Source organism: Bufo bufo, chromosome 8 (genome assembly GCF_905171765.1).
Source record: "Bufo bufo chromosome 8, aBufBuf1.1, whole genome shotgun sequence".
NCBI classification, from domain to species: Eukaryota; Metazoa; Chordata; class Amphibia; order Anura; family Bufonidae; genus Bufo; species Bufo bufo.
In genome coordinates this window covers 46,708,303-46,729,008 of record NC_053396.1, presented here as the reverse complement: position 1 = coordinate 46,729,008, position 20,706 = coordinate 46,708,303, and the positions used below count along the sequence as shown (strand labels likewise).

The 20,706-nt window shown below is 42.1% G+C and overlaps 1 protein-coding gene and 1 long non-coding RNA gene across 2 annotated transcripts in view; one reads left to right on the top strand and one right to left on the bottom strand.

Moving 5' to 3' along the window:
- The first annotated feature begins 1,864 nt into the window (after positions 1-1,864).
- LOC120977786 lies at positions 1,865-16,949 on the top strand. The gene is made up of 3 exons (XR_005773962.1): positions 1,865-1,995; positions 4,578-4,582; positions 16,937-16,949. It is a non-coding gene; the product is annotated as an uncharacterized LOC120977786 (long non-coding RNA).
- Positions 8,121-20,706, bottom strand: part of TLR4 (toll like receptor 4) — a 50,253-nt gene continuing 37,667 nt past the window's right edge. The window contains exons 2-3 of the mRNA XM_040405901.1: positions 10,642-10,808; positions 8,121-10,548 (exon numbers count right to left, since the gene is read on the bottom strand). Coding sequence (XP_040261835.1) covers positions 8,277-10,548; positions 10,642-10,808 — 2,439 coding nt within the window. The 3' untranslated portion in view covers positions 8,121-8,276. The remainder of the gene's footprint in view (positions 10,549-10,641; positions 10,809-20,706) is intronic.

Sequence of the window (20,706 nt, the reverse complement as noted above, 5' to 3'; positions counted from 1 at the left end):
AACTAAGGTCCAGATTTAGTAATCCTAACCATGGCATGCTAGATCTGTACCAGTTTTATTACAGAGTTTCAGTCTGGATGATAATGTGGTGCAGGGATGGACATGTTTCTCTCATTCCATACCAACTATTGGTTGGCTTACTTTGAGACTGACTTTTTGTCAAGATTGTGCAATTTTGGCGCAAAATGGGGTATCTTAGGCCCCACCCCTTTCCTGTGAAGGCCCATCCATTTCAGCTAAGCCCCACCCCTTGTCAAGCATGTCGGAAAAAGTGTAGAAACCCTAGATGTGCCAATTTGCGCCACTTTTTCTACAGATTTTCATCACAGACACGTTAGTAAATCAGAGCCTAAGTTTGTTGTGCAGGCTATGAGGGGTTGAGTATTGACTGGTCACGCAACTTGTACGACCGCACAGGTCAAACATCCCAAAAGCCGACTCAGGATAGATGCCTATACTGCAAAGTGTTTTTAAATGTATGTCTAGACCTGCAGTCAATGTTCCTATTACCAATTCACCGATTGCCTTTGCTGTATACAGTATACCCACCGTTTTTATCACCTTTGATTAAATCTTTTTTACAGCTGCAAATATTACATCAATATTATCATGAGCCTAGCTCTCGTAGATTTAATCCATGTTTTCTCTGACTCACAAATCACAATACTTAAAAGGAATAAATGTACTAATCAGTGTGATAAAAGTCATCCGTGTCCAGCTTCTTTGCTACACTGCCAGACTCTAGGGAGAAAAGAGTAGCGGTGGTTTGTAATTGGATTTACCTCTGTCAGACGCATTCATTGTGGGGTCTTAGAACAGGTCAGACTAAGGATTTGTCTCACTGATGTGTCAGTGAACTTCTAATATTTAAAAGAAGCCTAATTAATCTCTCCTAACCTCAAGCACTTAGTATAAAGTGACACCACCCAAAGGATAATGACGAGCGCTGTTCATGCTGCACTAAAAAAAACACAAAATGACTGCTCCGAAGAAAATATACAATAAGGACAGAGGAAAATGCAGAGGTGTAGTGAGAGTACAGATAATGTCACTTATGTGCGTGCGTGACCTTGGGAGAGAAGAGCTGCTGAACACATGAGGAATGAAGAACAGAGATTGAGAGCAAATGAAAAAGAGGTGGGTGGTGGGAAAAGCGGAAAATAAATACAGCCACAGAGGAAGGATGTTCTGGAGGGGACTGTGAGACTGTAAGTAAAAATCATCCAGATGGATAAATGAATAGAAGCAATGGTTGGATACAATCTGTTATATTACTATACATTTATCTATCTGTAGAGATATACAGAAAGCAATAGATCAAGGTAAGTATATATGTAGATAAATGATGTATGGATGGATAGATAGATAGATAGATAGATAGATAGATACGTAGATGTATGTAAAATAAAGGGGTCAACATGTATTTGCATTGTATATTGCCTGTATATTGCCTGCATATGAGAATTTAGCCTCCGATGCCTGGATACACATTTAAGCAGATTGATCACCTGCAAGAGAATTTCCACATTCCAAGCTGGATTTTGTGAACATGTACTGTAAGTTCAGCAACCACTTCAAAAAAAGGTGCAAAAGAGTTTGCCTACCATTGAGGGGATCACCCCCTGGTTGCATTGTATTGTTTATAATATACATCCCACATCTGGATGCTTAAGTATAAGTCAGCTAGTGAAGTGCAGAGTAAGGCCGAATGCACACGGCCGTGGAACACGGACGTGAACGGTCCGCGGTATCCCGGCCTGGCATCCTGCTGACAGCAGGAGCGCATGGCGTCATTGGTTACTATGACGCAGTGCGCTTCTTGCTGCCGCTGCACTACAGTAATACACTTGTATGATCTATACGAGTGTATTACTGTAGTGCAGCGGCGGCATGAAGCGCACGGCGTCATAGCAACCAATGACGCCATGCGCTCCTGCTGTCAGCAAGATGCCAGGTCGGGATACCGCGGACCGTTCACGTCCGTGTTCCATGGCCGTGTGCATTCGACCTAAGGAAGATTACTTTATAGAGACACCTTTTGGCCTATTATCTACCTGTGAGGCTGTGAAACCTGTAACATCTCTGGAAAGTGCATTTTGTGAACAACTGCTAGTCCATTGCATGACAAGCTCTATTCTGACCTGTTTGCATTTGTATTCTTCACTAAAGAACTGTTCTGCTGCACTACTGTCTAGTCAATGCTTCCTGCACTTCTACACTGCAAAGTGTTGGCGTCACGACAACCAGGTCCATGCCTTGCCCCTCAAATCTTCACCACCAAAGGCACTTCAACCGTCATTAGGCAGGAGAACTCCAGAAAAGGAGCATACCCCAAAGTGAAAAAAAGATATACCCTTCCCATCACACTCTTCCCAGAGAGTACCAGAACCATGAGAACAACTACTACTACACCCATCTTGCCACTCACATGCATGTGCATTGGCCGGGTTTGTGGTGGCCCCAACAGTATGCTGGGTCCCCCTGACACTGTTGAGGAGTCACCACGTGTTGCTGTTCTCTGAAAGGGATGGTAAGGCGTGGTGCACCCCAATGGGAAATAAGTCTGGAGTCACGGTCTGTAGTAACCAGTGTGCTTCTTTACTGGTGGAATTCAGGTGCAAAACAATACAGGCGAGGCATAGGGGTGGCTTCTCCAGTCTCCTCGCTGGCAGAAGAAGGGTTTGATGCGGAGGAGAGGCCTGCGCTAGCTGTCCCTCTCTCTATTCAGAAGGCTGGTACCCTGGTCAAAGGCTGGTGATCCAGGGTCTGTAGCAGAGTATCCCCATCTCAGCTTCTTCTTCTGGTCACTCAGTAGTCTGGCAGAGTCTCCTCTTCCAAGCACTGTTCCATAACTGCAGAATACTAGGGGCTCTGACTGCTCTCTTATATACAGTTTCTAGCTGAACTAGAACAGTGGGAGGGGTGAAATGGAGAAATTCAGCACAGTTACAAAGTTATCACTCCTGTCTAGCATAGACTTACATTAGAGCTTCAATGATACTCAATGACAATGACAGAGCAGTTTTTCCAGACAAAAACAAGTTTCCAGACATGACAGTGTAACTAAAACCAGACACTCAAAAGGTCAGTCTGTCTGGTTTTGGTGGTAAACAACGTCTTGCTTTTTCCCTCCAAACATTCTCTTCTTTAAACCCTATGGCAGCTGTTAAAAATGACCTGCTTCTTATTCAAAGTCCCAAAAGTCTTTCCGTTTTCATTAATCCTTTCCATGGAGCCTCACAAATACAGTGCCAATGAACAGGATATATATCACAACATACATATAAAATGCAGTTAAACAGTATTAAACAGTGCAAATTAACCCTTTCAAGTTAAATAAAGTAAGAAGTTTATAACTTTGCATAGGGGAAACAGGGGCAAATGTCCACAAATGTCCAGACTTCACAGTACCCCTGCTCCAGGGCACTACACATGCCCTTGTAGTCTGGTCAGTGTAGATAGATATATAGATAGCTATATATAGAGAACAAAGAAGTAGGACTGCACTCCAAGATAGTGATAAAATCAGCAAGTGGTTTATTCACCCATAATATGGCAAGTTTTGCAAGACTTGCCTTATTATGGGTGAATAAACCACTTGCTGATTTTATCACTATCTTGGAGTGCAGTCCTACTTCTTTGTTCTCTATACCATTGGGGATTGCCGTTACCCTACGTTGGACCTTGCACCCACATGCTGGCTGGTGCTCCCACTGGACTTTTTCTTCTCTACGATAGCTATATATATATATATATATATATGTATATAATACTGGCGCTGGCATACAGAGAGGGTATGGGAGGGTGAGGATTATTACATGTATATGCACAGGACACTAATTACGAGATCTCTACCTGTTATCTGATGAATAGTCATTCCGTGATGTGGTGTGATCCCGTTGTTCCAGGAAGCGCTGTATAGATCTGATGAGACGCTTCTTGCTCTAACTCTCACCTAGCACGCTGCCCCGGCCGGTAGCTAGCGCACACGTGGAGGAGCCTGCAGGGATGAGTTCAGGAGCGTCTTCGTGTGACATCAGAACTAGATAGATAATAGATATTATAATTTATTTATTGGGGTAAGGCCAATTGAAACTAGACCTGTCTATGACCTCAGCTGTTTGAACCTCCTACGCTGGTCCTCACTCCACCACAATAGGAAAAAATAGGACAAGTGGTGTCACTTTGCCTGTGCAGCACATCTGCCCACTGTGTTTAAATCCAGAAGTACCCTAAAATCTAGGTTTTCAACTTGTGGTACTTTATGTGTGGCTATGTGTCTAGGGTGTACATGCCATGCCCATGTAAGGGTGTGCTCCCAGAGGAATGGCCTTTTGCATATGTTATATTGAGTATAAGTGTAGTTATTATACCTTTTATGTTTGACTTGTACAGTAAAATGTACTTTGTATGTATGTTTGTTAATATGCACTATGTTTAATTTGCTTGTCATTTTCACTTTACAATGTTGTAAAACATTTTCTTTGGTGTGATGGTGGCAAGTACGGTCCTGGCTTTTCCATGGTCATATTTGAAACCCTGTGAGATGAAGTTCATATGTGCAGGTAAGTGGGGAGTTATAGTATGGACTAGATTGGAGCCAGAATATCTGTTGGGCCTATGCATATGTTCTTTCCATCAATACTGAGAATGCTGCTCCAAAAAAGTATGTCAAAATCAAGAGAGATAAGCATATCTGAGCCAGACAGGAGCACAGTGCTTCAGGGCAGTACAAAGCAGATAGAAAAGAAGTGAGCTAACAGAAAGGTTACATCCATCTGCAGTGGCCAGGTACGGGTGGATAATATTCTGTACTTGACGTGACGCCAATTGCAGCATGCGCAGGGTACTATCCCAGGGCCATTCCAAGGTGTTATAGCGCACGTCCCAGATTAGGAATGCCAGAGTGGTGTAATGGCCTATAATGTCTCTATAGCTTTGTGGTAGTTGTGTCTCCAACCTAGGTACAGCCGGACTCCTGACTCTTGGCTCACTTGCAATAAATTTGAGTGTAGTGATAGTAGGGGTAATAGAGGAATTTTGCAGAGTAAATGATGTCCAGACCTTTAGATTAAGTTCAAACGTTGCTTTACTTGAAATAACTTGCATCCAAGCAGTATACAGCTTTGGTCTCTTGGTCCCAGCAGGTTTTGGCAATGATTGGCAGGAATAAGTTTCTGCTTTAAATCTAACCTCTGCTGTGTAGGGGACAGACTAGCTGAGGAGGGAATAGCTTCTCCTAGGTCTCTGGACTTATCTCTCAGATGGATTCTCAGGGTATGCTTTATTCCTGGAACTATGGAGTTTGTGTGTAGTTTTCAGCTTTTCTAATCCAGCTGAGCTGAAGGTGCTCAGACTGGGAATACGGCCAAGTCTCAGCCGAGACTAGGTCCTTGCTGTCTTCCCTAAGCACGGAGTAACTAAAATCTGGTTCTAACTGGTTTTTCTCTCCCTTGCTGCAGGAAGCCGGAATAGCCCACCTCTTTTCAGCAGGGGGGCAGAATAGAACAGTATTGTTCCACTCTGAACTGCCATAACATTAAGACTATATCTCTGCCAGTATTACATGAACAATGGAATTTAACATGGATTTGTATGCACATTTGTGGAAGACATAAGCAAAATCACATCAGATGACAGTATAAAGCTCTTAGAAGATAGTAGTGGGGCAGAGGCGTGTAGTAACACAAGTCTGAGGTGTTACACATCCAGTCTGTGAAAGACAAGAGTATGCAGGAGAGAATGGGTTCCATACAAGCTAGAGTGCCCATAGTGACTGAAAACCATTGTGAGACTGTGAATGTAGCAGACCAAGAGCCCAACTGACCCATATGGATGTTTTCCCACAATATTCTCTGTATATGTGACATTTTCTACGGGGCCCAACATACCCCAGCCTTGCATCCACATGCTAATAGGTTCACTCAGTGTATGAGTTGTGAATAATTTTATGTAAATCCTTAGCAGGTACTTGACATAGGGACATTGTCCCAATAAAGAGAATACCAGAGGAAAAAAAGCCATAGCAACAAAATACAGCTATCCCGTATCAGTCATTCTCACTTAATATTTTAAAGGTAGTATAGATGATACCAAATATATTTCCTCTTTTGGAGTTGCCTGGATTCAGAAGGATACATGTAGGGGATAGTGCAACGAGCTGGATGGCAGGGGAAACACGTGAGACTACGGTGGGCCGATGGGAGTAGTAGTTGTTTGTACTCGCGGTTAGCAGAGCCTCCCTGGGCCGGCAGTGCAGTGGATGGGAAGACAGCACAAAATCCTCCGGGGCACTCAATATTGCAGGGAACACCATCCAGATGGAAGTTGAGGTGCCCTTGATGGTATAGGTGTTTAAGGTGCTTTGGTGACTGGGACCCTGTGTTCATGACGCCAGCAGCGTAAGGTGCAAATGTTGAGTGTAGTAGTAGAAATGATGAGGAGTCGGCTGAAATCAAACAGTTGAACATTTACTGAATCAATTGTCTTCAGGTAGTCAGTACAGATACAGTTCATTTGTATGGCATGAGTGATGACTCAGAAATAGGTTCAATATTATTCCTTTTATCAGGTTTAGGCAATTGTCAGTTGAGGAGTTCTCTTTAACCCCTTAAGGACTCGGCCCTATTTCACCTTCTGGACTTGGCCATTTTTTGCAAATCTGACCAGTGTCACTTTAAGTGCTGATAACTTTAAAACGCTTTGACTTATTCAGGCCATTCTGAGATTGTTTTTTAGTCACATATTGTACTTCATGACACTGGTAAAATGAAGTAAAAAAAAAATCATTTTTATTTATAAAAAAATACCAAATTTACGAAAAATTTTTAAAAAATTGCAAATTTCCAAGTTTCAATTTCTCTACTTCTATAATACATAGTAATACCTCCAAAAATAGTTATTACTTTACATTCCCCATATGTCTACTTCATGTTTGGATCATTTTGGGAATTATATTTTATTTTTTGGGGATGTTACAAGGCTTAGAAGTTTAGAAGCAAATCTTGAAATTTTTCAGAAATTTTCAAAAACCAAATTTTTAGGGACCAGTTCAGGTCTGAAGTCACTTTGCGAGGATACATAATAGAAACCACCCAAAACTTTATTTTTTAAACTTTTTTTTTCACTTTATTTTTTGTCCCACTTTGGGACTTGAACTTTTGGGGGTCTAATCCTTTACAATACATTTTGGCTGTATGAGTAATACTGTGTGTATTACTCATACAGCTTCCGGCCTGTGAGATCCAGGGGGCTGGATCTCACAGGCTCTTCACCGGAAGGCAGCGCGATGCCTCAGGAAGGCATCGCGCTGCCTTCCATGCCATCGGGTCCCCCCTACAGCCCCATGGGGACCCGATGGCACCACCGCCGCTGCCGCAGCACAAGGTGAAAGCCGCAAACCGCAGGTCTGAATTGACCTGTGGTTTGCGGCCAGCGCATTTAGCCAAGGTGCTGTCACGGCTGAGGATGGGGGAAATCCTCAGCCATGTGGAGCCCGGTGATGTTATGGCTGCTTGGCCATGAAGACAGGATTAGGGAGCAGGTCACCTCCTAAAGGCATCCCTAACCTGACCCTGACTCCTAGCTACATGAGCCAACCTTGATGGTAGGAGGGCTCATGCTCCGGAACCTAGAAGTCCCTGCTAGCCCTCAAGATGGCCCTAAACTAGGAGCTGAGTAAGACACCCCACTCCTCCTAGACACGGAGGAGCAGGAGTCTCAACGGCCAAGCTGCTGGAAAAGGGGAGACATAAACAGCTCTATGGATATGGCAGGTGAACAAAGAGTTCCACCTACCTGCCACAGCCTTGCTGACTGGATCCCTGTGTAAGCAGGGTGCAGATCACAAACGCATCCCCACACAGGGACCCAGATCCATAGCTGCACAAAATCACATGTAAAACATCAAACGGACATCACACATAACTAGAAATAAACTTAATGAGACATTATGGTTATGACCACAGGGGTGGCTCTTACTGGCAGGTAGTAAAGACAGGAGGCTCCTTTCAGCTAAGCATGGCTGAAGCAACCTCCTGTCTTTACTACCTGAAAAATCTGAATTTTTTGGACCGTGTTTAGGGCCCATGGACAAAAGGTGTGGTATTTACGTAGTCACACACAATCCCATAGACAGCATAAGGAATGTAATTTTACTTTTAATTTAACCACAATTTCAACACATAAGGGCATCTCTCAGGACTAAGTCCAATAGGCACAGAAACATGTATTTATTAAGTGCATTGTGCATATGTCCAGTCATACATACAATAATTTCATTGGTTCATTCTGTTATGCTCAATCTGTTTCTCATAGATTTCTCCACTGACACCTTCTAGCTTTCTTAAGTCCTCTCCTTGCTGTAATGCTTCTCTCAAACGCCTCCAAAAAACTTTTCTCTCTACATATCCATCTACCCACTTAAGGTAAGTGTTCTTGCGTAGATATTTGTTTAGTCCAAGCATATGTTTAAGATGAGCCATATTAACTGCTTCCAGTAGGATAACAATGATTCCACATTGACTTTCCAGGAACTGCCAGGACATGACCATCTCAAATTCAAAGCTACACCACTTGCTCTCAATAAAGTTTTGAGACACTATAATTAAAGCTTTTCGGCTTCTACGAATACCTTCATTTACAATGTTGGTAGTGATGGGAATGCCTGGTATAAAGTCTCTGTAATGTAAGCATAGTTTAAAGCAGGGGTTACCATCTTCCAATTTGGGAACTAATTCCTTGTTTACCCATTCTTCATCTAAGCTGGAATGGATGACAAATGCATCATATTCTTTTTCGTTATTATATTTTTTATCTTTTAGCAATGAATAGCAAAGATGAAAATATTTTCGTTTATAACAATGAAACATACTCCCAGCAATCACTATTGCCGTTACGAACCCGCCAAACCATACATAATTGGTCAAATTACAACTCAAGCTCACTTTACCAAGTTGTGTACCCTGGAGGTATTCTGGTGTATTACATTTCAGACTTTCACTAAACTTTAGACTTCGGCTTCGCTGCTCATAGGCCCACAGCAGAAATGTTTGCTGGTTGCAAGAACAGTCATATGGATTATGTGACAGGTCCACTTTTACTAAATTTTGGGATATAAACTGAGTGGTTTCCTCAGACAAACTCTGGAAGTTGTTGGAACTCACATTTAAAATTGTGAGAGATATTAATGGAGTAAGTACTAATGCCTGTAGTTCAAGCAAATGGTTCTTACTGAGGTCTAATGTTTGCAATAATGTAAGACTGGCAAAGGTTTCAGTAGGAATATACTTTAGTCCACAAGATGACATGTCCAGTAAGCGGAGCTCAGTCAAGTTTTTAAATACAGAAGCCAGTATATTAGAAAAGGTAGTATGAGATAATTTTAGCAATTGCACACTGTAGAGACCACAAAAAGAACACTGAATAGAAAAAATACATTGCGTGTATGACAGATCAAGATAAATAAGTTTATCCATAAGCAAAAAAACTGGATGTGAACCTACATTGCTAAGTTGTGTGTGACTGAGATCTAGTGAGCGAAGATGAGACATATTTAAGAAAGCACTTCTTAAGTATATTTGAGGATTGTAGCTAAGGTTTAGGTGTTGAAGATTAGGTAGTCCATCAGAGATGAAAGAACAACAATCGTCAAGGTATAAATTATTCCTGCTCAGATCCAATAATTCAAGGTTAGGTAGTTCTATAAGGTCTTCAAAGACAGAAAATTGTGGGTTTTTTGTTATCCGAATCTCTTTAAGTTGCTTGAGTGCTGAGATAGCTGTAGAAGGCATACTGACGAGCAGACTTCTTTTTATTTCAAGTTTTTGAATGCTGGAGGCTGCTGATTCAAAGTGCAAAAACTTTAAATCAGTATTTATCACACGAACAGATGTGAGGTTTCTAAAGCATTCACAAAAGGGAGTACTGAAAAAGTGCAAACCGCTAATTGTCAGCTCTTTGATATTCATTCCACATAGTCCTTCAAAATGTCCATTTTTCAACACTTTGATCTCCCTGAAAGAGTTTCTATAATGACCAACGACTAGCTTTGTTGCAAAAAGACCAGACATGGCATTAAAGTTACTTTTCATAATATCTGCATTAGAAAAACAGCCTTTTAAATGTAACATATGTAATGAAATAAATCTGAAGACACCAGGAGCAACATGGTCTATACGATTCTGAGACAATATGAGAGAAAAATTGGAAACACTTATATTCTGTAGGTTCTCCAGGTCCTTTTCTTTTACATCAACAATCTGGTTTGCACGGAGGTCCAGAATGTGCAGGGAAGATACATAGGTGGGTAGGTACAAACTTTTCAGAAAATTCTTGGCAACATTAAGTTCCTTTAGCAGGCTCAGTTGTGTCAAAGGGAGGTTTGATAGTGAAGTAAGAGATGTTTCCACTACAACAAGTCGATGTAAGGAAGCAAGGCCTGAAAAAGTCAGTGGAGGCCAATGCCTTATTGGATTTCCAGTGAGGATTAGAGTATGCAAATTCTCAAGACCAAAGAAAGCATGATCTTCAATTAAAGTAATACTGCACCTAAAAAGATGGATACACAAAGTATAATCCTTTAATTCTATAAGGTATTAGAACCTTTATCATTAATTTTGGAGCATTTTGTTCAACACTCACCTGGTAAGGTCTAGAAGCTCAAGCTTTGACATTTCCAAGAAGTGATTCTTGTGAAGCCTCTTAAGTGGGTTAAAACTAAAGTCTAATCTTGTAGTATTTTTAGGCAAATCCATGGGCACCGAAGAGAAATTGCATTTACAACAATTCAGTAAAACTGGAGGAAGTTCCTAAAGTGAAAAGATAAATGTTCGGATAACATTGTCACTTATTTATAACAGACACTTAGACCCTTTTCACATTAGCAAGTTTTCCATGCATGACGTGAACGTTTAGCACCTGCACTGATTCCTGACCCATTCATTTCATTGCGTCTGTGCACATGAGCGTTTTTTTTCACGCATCAGTTTTGCGTTACTTAAAAAACGCAGCATGTTCTATATATTGCGTTTTTCACGCAGCCCTGACCCCATAGAAGTAAATGGGGTTTCAGTGAAAAATGCATTGCATCCGGAAGCAAATCCAGATGCAATGCATCTTTCACTGGGGGTTGCTTGTAAACTCAGTTTTTTATCACGCGTGTGAAAAACTCATCAAAACGCATTGCACCTGTGCAGAAAAAACTGAACGCAATCGCAGACAAAACTGACTAAGGGTGGGTTCACACTAGCGTTTTGGAGTCCGTTATGGCTTTCCGTTATAACAGGGTTATAACGGAACATAACGGAATCCATAAGACGGAAAGACGGATCAGTTTTGCTGCCCATAGACTTGCATTATGACGGAATGCAAAACAGACGCCTTTAAAAAGCATTCCGTTTGCTCTCCATCCTAATAGAAGTCTATGGGAATCAAAATGAATCCGTCTAGTTCCCGTTATGCAAGACGGAAAACAAAGTACAGGACTTTGTTTTCGTCTTGCATAACAGGACCCAGACGGATCCGTTATGTTTTCCCATAGACTTCTATTAGGACGGAGCAAAACGGAATGCCTCTTAAAGGTTTCCGTTTTGTATTCCATCCTATGGATTCCGTTATGTTCCGTTATAACCCTGTTATAACGGAAAGCCATAACAGACTCCATAACGCTAGTGTGAACCCACCCTAAACTTGCTTGCAAAATTATGCGAGTTTCACTGAACACACCCTGAATGCATCCAGAGCCAATCCGTAACGTTTGTGTGAAAGGGGCCTTAAAGGGAGTCTGTCATCTCATTTTCACAAATTTAACTAACACTGCCCCACAGAAGATTGCAAACACATTCCAAACATACCTGTGTAAGTATACAGGTAACTGATCCAGGGAGTTATTCTGATTGCCTGATTGGAGTAGGGAAGGAATTTTTTTCCCCTTAAAGAGGACCTTTCACCAAAAAACATGTATAGAAACAGTTACGTTACCTAACAGTGCGGCCCCCAGTGATGTATTTCCGATTATTATTTCTTCAGAGGACCCCCCTTTCGTCCGCTGTGGTCACCGGTAGTTATGGCGCCTCATATGCTAATGAGGTGATTCGGTTCGAGGAGGCGGTGACTAGAATTTGTACAGGGCGTGGTTTTCTTCTCCCTGGCTAACAGCGCATCCAATCAGAGTGCCGCGCTCTTAGCCAGGGAGAAGGAGCTTAAGTTCTCGTGAGATTCGCGAGAACTTGAGCTTTTACACATCCCGAGGCGTGCGCCATCTTGGAGTCCCCGGCGGAGAGGATCGCAGCGGTGGCACCTCACAGTGTTTTTTTTGCCTTCCTCTGGATCAACTTGCAGGATAACAGGTCGAACTGGATGGACAAATGTCTTTTTTCGGCCTTATGTACTATATTACTATGTTATTTTATTCTTCTAGAAAATGGCTCCCAAGTGCCCAGCTTTGCTTCTCCATGTTCCCAAAGCAAACCAGACTGAAGAGTCACAGCATTATATTCACTTTATCAAAATATATAGCTGTAAGAAATCGAGTCGGGAGTGAAAATTGTTTTACTTTCACTTTCAGCTAGTGACTAGGGAGCCTTTTTTAACAAAATAAAAGTATTTTTTCTGGACATAGAATAAAGGCACAAAGTACACACAGGTATGTTTGGAATGTGTTTGCAATCTTCTGTGGGGCAATGCTCTTAGTTATATAGGTAAAAATTAGGTAACAGACTCCCTTTAACACAACCTTCTGGTTCACTCCACAACCATCCCATCCCATTCATGAAACACTTTGTCACAAACAACCATGCCCTAAAATAAGGTTTGTGAATTTGTCTGGGAAGGCTTGTATTTTTTATTGAAGACGTTTCACTAGTCATCCGACTGGCTTTATCAATTAGGATGGCTTGTACAAGAATTCTCCCACATTAAATATTGATAACTCTTACTTACACTTGCATGGCTGAAGCTATTAGGTGTGAACAGGGGCGGATTGGCCATAGACCCTACAGGGAAATTGCCCAGTGGGCCGAAGCCTAAAATGGCCACCCAAACTCTCCTCACGGCCACAAGCTGGGTATATAATGAGCTGATTCTCTCCTACTCACCTGGTCAGTAGCCCTCCTGAATTCAACTGTATCAGGACAGCAATACAGTTGAATGCTGTTCAGCAGGTGGCTGTATTTTGTGCTGCACTGTGATATTTGGTTCAGCTGGGGAGGTATATTGCTCTGCCCTATGGTATTGCTGGTCTTCCTACTTCTGTTGTCCCTGCCTAATTATGTTGCCTTCTTTCAGTTTGGACCCGCCTACAAAATGAGTTCACTTTTAGGTTTTTTTCCAGGGCCAATTTTAATTTCCAGACCACTCCTGGGTGTGAATAAACTTCCTTCATATGGTGCAAAAGAGGGCAGTGAAGATCTGAAGCAGTGCTGAGGAAAGAACTTGGTTCTTCCATACATAGTTGGGGTATTTGAAAAATTCACAATTTTTAACCCCTTAAGGACCCTGCCATATTTCACCTTAAGGACCCGGCCATTTTTTGCAAATCTGACATGTCACTTTATGTGATCATAACTTTAAAACTCTTTATCCAGGATATTCTGAGATAGTTTTCTCGTCACGTATTGTACTTCATGACAGTGTTAAAATTGAGTCAAAAATGTATATTTTTATTTATAAAAAAATGCAAAATTTACCAAAAATCTGGAAACATTTGAAAATTTTTAAATTTCAATTTCTCTACTTTTATAATTTCTCTACTTTTATAATAAATAGTAATACCTCTAAAAATAGTTATTACTTTACATTCCCCATATGTCTACTTCATGTTTGGATCATTTTGTGAATGCCATTTTATTTTTTGGGGATGTTAGAAGGCTTAGAAGTTTAGAAGCAAATCTTGAAATTTTTCTGAAATTTTCAAAACCCACTTTTTCAGTAGCAGTTCAGGTCTGAAGTCACTTTGTGAGGCTTACATAATAGAAACCACCCAAAAATGACCCCATTTTACAAACTACACCCCTCAAGGTATTCAAAACTGATTTTACAAAACTCATTAACCCTTTAGGTGTTGCACAAGAATTATTGGAAAATAGAGATAAAATTTCAAAATTTCACTTTTTTGGCAGATTTTCCATTTTAATCAATTTTTTCCAGTTACAAAGCAAGGGTTAACAAAACTCAATATTTATTGCCCTGATTCTGTAGTTTACAGAAACACCCCATATGTGGTCGTAAACTGCTGTACGGGCACACGGCAGGGCGCAGAAGGAAAGGAATGCCATACGGTTTTTGGAAGGCAGATTTTGCTGGACTGGTTTTTTGACACCATGTCCCATTTGAAGCCCCCTGATGCACCCTTACAGTAGAAACTCCCAAAAAGTGAACCCATTTTGGAAACTACGGGATAAGGTGGCAGTTTTTGTTGGTACTATTTTTGGGTACATATGATTTTTTGATCATTCATTATAACACTTTATGGGGCAAGGTGACCAAAAAATTGGTTGTTTTAGCACAGTTTCTATTTATTTATTTTTACAGCGTTCACCTGAGGGGTTCAGTCAAGTGACATTTTTATAGAGCAGATTGTTACGGATGTGGCGATACCTAATATGTATACTTTTTCTCATTTATTAAAGTTTTACACAATAATAGCATTTTTGAAACAAAAAAATTATGTTTTAATTGTCCATGTTCTAAGAGCTATAGTTTTTTTATTTTTTGAGAGATTTTCTTATGTAGGGGCTCATTTTTTGCGGGATGAGGTGACGGTTTTATTGGTTCCATTTTGTGGGACATACGCGTTTTTGATCACTTGGTGTTGCACCTTTTGTGATGCAAGGTGACAAAAATTGCTTGTTTTGAAACCGTTTTTTTTTTTTTTTTTTTTACGGTGTTCACCCGAGGGGTTAGGTCATGTGATATTTTTATAGAGCTGGTTTTTACGGACGCGGCAATACCAAATATGTCTATTTTTTTTTTTCTATTTTAAAAAAAAAAAATTATTCCTTACTTGGGGACTTTTTTTTTTTTTACATGTGAAACTTTTTTTTTATTTTATTTTTTCAACCCTTTATTTTTTTAATTTTTTTTACACTTTTCGTCCCCCATAAGGTCATACAAGACCTCTGGGGGACATTTGCTTCACTTTTTCTTTTTTTTTTCACAGTTGATTTCTCCTGTAACTGGGGCTGACATAGTAGCCCCAGTTACAGAAGAAATGCACCCCTAGAGAGGCTGTACAGCAGCAATCCAGCGCTGTACAGCCTCAGAGCAGGGCTGATCGAGGTCTCTGAAAGACCTCACACAGCTCCTGCACTCTCCGGTCCCGGCGGTCACATGACCGCCGGGCCGGAACAGGAAGCGCATAGCGCTTCCTGCTCTGCATACACAGCGCTCGGTGAGCGCTGTGTCTGCAGCGATCCGGAAGCAGGGACACCTGGGAACTGTCCCTGCCTTATCTCTGGGTTGCCCTGCTGTCACTGACAGCGGGCAACCCGATCAGCAGCTGCACGATTAGCGTGCAGCTGCTATTTCTGAAAGGACGTTCTAAAACGTGCTTTCAGAAATAGAGGTCCACCCATAGGACGTTTATATCCTATGGGCGGACGGGAAGTGGTTAAGAAATCGTCCAGATATGGGAAGATTGTTAACCTTTTTTTCCTCAGATATGCTACTACTTCTATTATCAGTTTTGTGAACTCTCGAGGAGCTGAGGATATGACGAAAGGGAGAGAGTAAAATTGGTAGTGGAGAACAGCGCCCCTGTGATACTTTATTGCAAACCTCAGAAATTGCTGGGAATTGTGGTGTATTGGGACATGGTATTAAGCGTCGCTTAAATCCACCGTGCACATCACTGACTCTTTCTGTAAAAGGGGAATGATTGAATTTAGTGTCTCCATACGAAACTTCTGATAAGAAATAAATTTGTTTAGGAGCTTCAGGTTTATAATGGTTCGAAAGGAACCATCCTTCTTTTTCACCAGAAAGAAAGTCGAGTAGAATCCTTTCCCTCTTTCCAATGGGGGTACCTCTGTTATTACGTGTTTGGATATTAACTCCTGAACTCCTTTCCAAATTGGGCTTTGATATGTTGGAGTAGGGAGTCTTGAGACTATAAATCTTATTGGGGGAAGGGTAGAAAAATGAATCCTGTAGCCTGATTTGATAATCTTTAGCGCCCATGGGTTTGAAGAGATTTCATCCCAGAAGGGAAAAAATTTCTTCAATCTTCCCCCACTCTTGCATCACTGATTTTCGTTTCCTTTCTGGGATGGGGCGAGGAAACCTCTTCCCCTTCCTCCTTTGGGGTAACTATAACGCCCCGTTTTTCCTTTACCACTGTAAGGTCTGCTCTGATTAGAGGGGGCACAAAAGGGGTATTTCCTTTTGTAGGACTTTTCTTCTGGGAAACCCTTCTTTTTATCCGAAGCTTTTTCAAGTATTTTATCTAATTCAGGCCCGAATATATACTCCCCCGAAAAAGGTATGGAACAAAGTCTCGATTTAGAGACCTTGTCTCCCGACCAACATTTTACCCATAGGGCTCTCCAAGCCGCATTTGAGAGTCCTGCGTCTTTAGCCGCAAATCGAACAGACTCTGCGGAGGCATCAGCAAGAAATGCCGTGGCAGATTTTAAGAGTGGGAGCGCACTTAGTATTTCCTCGTTATTAGAGACACGATTTTCTAACTCCGAAAGCCATACAAACATGGGTCTGGCTACAGAGGTAGCAGCTATGTTAGATTTTAGATTGTACATAGTTGCCTCCCAGGACCTGCGTAATAGACTATCAGCCTTCCTGTCCATAGGGTCTCTTAGTTGTGATGCGTCTTCAAAGGGTAGAGAGGTCTTTTCATTGACTTTTTCTACCTGAGCATCTATTTTAGGAATCATATTAAATATTTTAGCTTCCTCCTGATCAAAAAGTAGACGGCTCTGATAAGCTCTGGAGATTCCTAGACGCTTTTCCGGATCAGACCATTTGTCTAATATCAAACCCTTAATGTTTTCATTAATAGGGAAGACTCTATTTTTTTTCACACACAGTCCACCGAACATTTCTTCTTGAACAGAAGGGGTTGGTTGAATTTCTTCTACCCCCATCGTTGCCCTGACTGCTTTGAGTAACTCTGGCATATCATCTGAAGAAAAATAAAATCTTTTTCTACCTTCATGGATATCTTGTTCGGATTGTCTGTCATCCTCCTCCCATGCTTTGGAGGAAGAGGCACCATCAAATTCATCTGACTGATGAGAAAGAATCCCCTGTTCTCAGGCGCTTGTGTGGGGGCTCAGCTTGAGGAGGGGTATCTTTGTGTAATCCGGACTGAGATGCCAAAGAAGATTTAATTTCCTCCTGCATCATGGTTCTGAACTCATCCATTTTAAATGATTGTTCGTCTCGTATAATCTTGGTAATACAATCACCGCATAACTTTTTCAGATAGTCATCAGGCAAACGTTTAAAGCAAGAAATGCATTTTGTGGATTTCTTGGGCTTCCTTTGCGCTTCTTTAGAAATCTAAAGGCAGAGGAATAAAACCCCATTAGAAAATAGAGAAGCCCAATGTATCCCACATATGGCCATAAAACCAGAAAACAGCATTGGATTAGATCTCCCCCACAGGGGGATTTACGCAAGGCCGTGCAGGGGCTTCTGAGTGCTCCGGTGCGGACATTCTGGAGGGATAGAGGAGACACAACTCACCACAACCAGGAACGCTGGGGGAAGGAGAAGATTTTAAAATTTTCTTCCGCTCCCGCCGAATATGCACCGCCTTTGTCACTTCCGGTGATGTCATCCCGGCGCCGGAAGTGACGCAACTTATATAGCGCCCGCCGGCGCTGGGCGCGCAACCCAGCTGGAACTAACAGAGCCCAGGCGGGAGACAGCAGCCCCGGGAGCAGGCCCCAGATAAGATCGGAGCAAGGCCTCCCGATCCACTCCCTGATTAGCGTTAGTACGGAGACCGTGAGAGGGCAGGGAGTCACCATGTGGATATGGTGTTTAAGGTGCGCATCTTCTTCATCTCCCCAGCGCAAGGCACAAAAGGAGACCTTTCTCCGCCCCTGTGCTCTGTAGGGACATGAAACACTGGTGTTGGTGGTGGGAGGAGGGTTTTTAAACCTTTCTCTGCTTCCTGTCCCTACAGAGGTCAGGGTTCAATCTCCTTGTGTTGCCGTCGTGGTGATGCTATGGAAAAAATTGTTTATTTAGCACAGTTTTTATTTTTATGGTGTTCATCTGAGGGGTTAGGTCATGTGATATGTTTATAGAGCCGGTCGATACGGACGCGGCGATACCTAATATGTCTACTTTAAAAAAATAAAATCCTATTTTTTACAATTTTTTTTTTATTTTACTTGGGGAAAATTTCTATTTTTTTTACTTGAAACTTAATTTTTTGGGGGGAAAACTTTTTTTTTTTTCACTTAATTTTTGTCCCATTTTCAAACTTCAACTTTTGGGGGTCTGATCCCCTTTACAATGCATTCCAATACTTCTGTATTGGAATGCATTGGCTGTATGTGTAATACAGTGTGTATTACTCATACAGCTTCCTGCCTGTGAGATCCAGGGGGCTGGATCTCACAGGCTCTCCACCGGAAGGCAGCCCCGATGCGTAAGTCACAGCAGCACGGGGACTTGATAGCAGCGCCGATCCCTGCCCGACATCGCACGTGCTGCGGTCAGCGCTGACCACTGCACATGAAGGGTTAATGCACCGGTATTGGTGAAATCACCCATGCCGGCGCATGCAGCAGGGGTCCGGCTATCAGTGACTGCCGGACCCCTGCCGCTGATCTGGCGAGCGCAGCTCCTGTACCCGCCCGATCGCCATGAAGTACATGTAGGTCATGGGTCTTTAAGTCCCGCAAAGAAATGACGTACATGTACATCATGGGTCCTTAAGGGGTTAATAAACATTGAATCCCTATATGGTTTAAACCTGGCAATACACTGAGGCAGCAATTGGTTCACCCAAAAGATCCTACACCAAAACACAAAAAGAGCAAAATTGTGTATGCTCTCAAATGCAGTCAGCAGTGCCAGGAATTGTACATTGGGGAAACAAAACAGCATCTACACCAGAGTATGGTCCAGCACAGAAAAGCCAACATCTATGGTCAGTAATCGGCAGTCTACAATGAAGTCAATGGGGTTTGCATCTTTAACTGGCTGTACATTTGAGATAATGATCGGCCGCCAATGGAATCATTCATACGAATTATTCCACCGACTAAACTGCCCAACCAGGGAGTCTGTTTTAGATAAAAACAGACTACTTGGTACTTCATCACAATGGATCATGCCATCAACATGCAGTTTTGGCCGATGTTTTCCAGCATGGCAAATTAAATTTTCAGCAGACAAGAGTCTGCCATCAGCTCATTCACACTAGTTTTTCAAATGACAGTCGGCCAGAATAGCCAAAATCTGCCATTCCGGCCAACTCTAATCTTTTGTGTATGGCCACCTTTAGACACGGAGGAAGAGTGGTTCAAAAGATGTGTGATAGAAGCTATTTACGCTAAGGTTGAGAAACCAAGCTTGAATAGAGGTTAAGAGGTGCGACATCTGTTGTCTAATAATAGAGACTGTGGTCAAAATTGATCATCAAAAAATCCCACTAGGGACCCTCTTGCTTGTTTATTAAAACTTTTAAACTTTTATTAACAAAAAAATATATCAAAATATAATGTGGTCATTGTATACTGTGGTGATTAGCTCTGGAAGGCAGGGTAAGCGGACGCAGTGCAGAGGCACATAGTTCACACAAGCTCAGTGTTTATTCACACAAGCAGGTTAACAGAAACAAAAGTCACCTTAAGCTCAATTCACACCGTGCCACGGGTACTGCTTAAGGAGGTCCAGTCCTAGTGTTTAATTCACACCGTGCTGCGAGTACCGCGGAAGAGGGACAAGTCCAGGTGCTTGCCGAACTGTCCTCCCAGACAGACCGCAAGCCGACATCTAATCACAGGCCTCACACACCGCATACTGCGGTCCAGCTGGCTTTTAAGACAGTCAGCTGTCAGCAAAGCCCATATGACAGTGGTGGCGAACCTATGGCACGGGTGCCAGAGGCGGCACTCAGAGCCCTCTCTGTGGACACCCGCACCCTGGTGTACCAGTATGCCTTAGACATTTCCTGCCATTCATCAGCGCAGGGCGCACTATGAACGGCACAGGCAGCGCACTGAATGTAGTCAGGCTATTATAGCTAAATGATATAGTACATGGAAGATATACTATATTGGTATTCAGGGTAAATTGCCGTGTTGACACTTTGTGATAAATAAGTAGGTTTTGCGTTGCAGTTTGGGCACTCGGTCCGTAAAAGGTTCGCCATCACTGCCATATTTGATCCGGTCCGGTGCTTGACCTCACCTGGGTGTGAATCAATCCAGCAGCACATGCTGGGAGAAAATACCTTCCTCTCCACACCAGACCTTTCACTGTGTCACAATACATAAAATAAAAAAGGTAACTCACTCCATGCTCGTGAGTCACTGCTGGCCTCATAAATATATCACTAACAAATCAGCTGATAGTTTTCATTTTTTCCCTTTTTTTCTTTATGTATAGAATGACCACATTCTATACTTTTTTTTAAATATATTTTTGTTAATAAAAGTTATATTTTAATAAACAAGCAGGAGGGTCCCTAGTGGGATTTTTTGGGTGATCAATTTTATCTATATTATATGT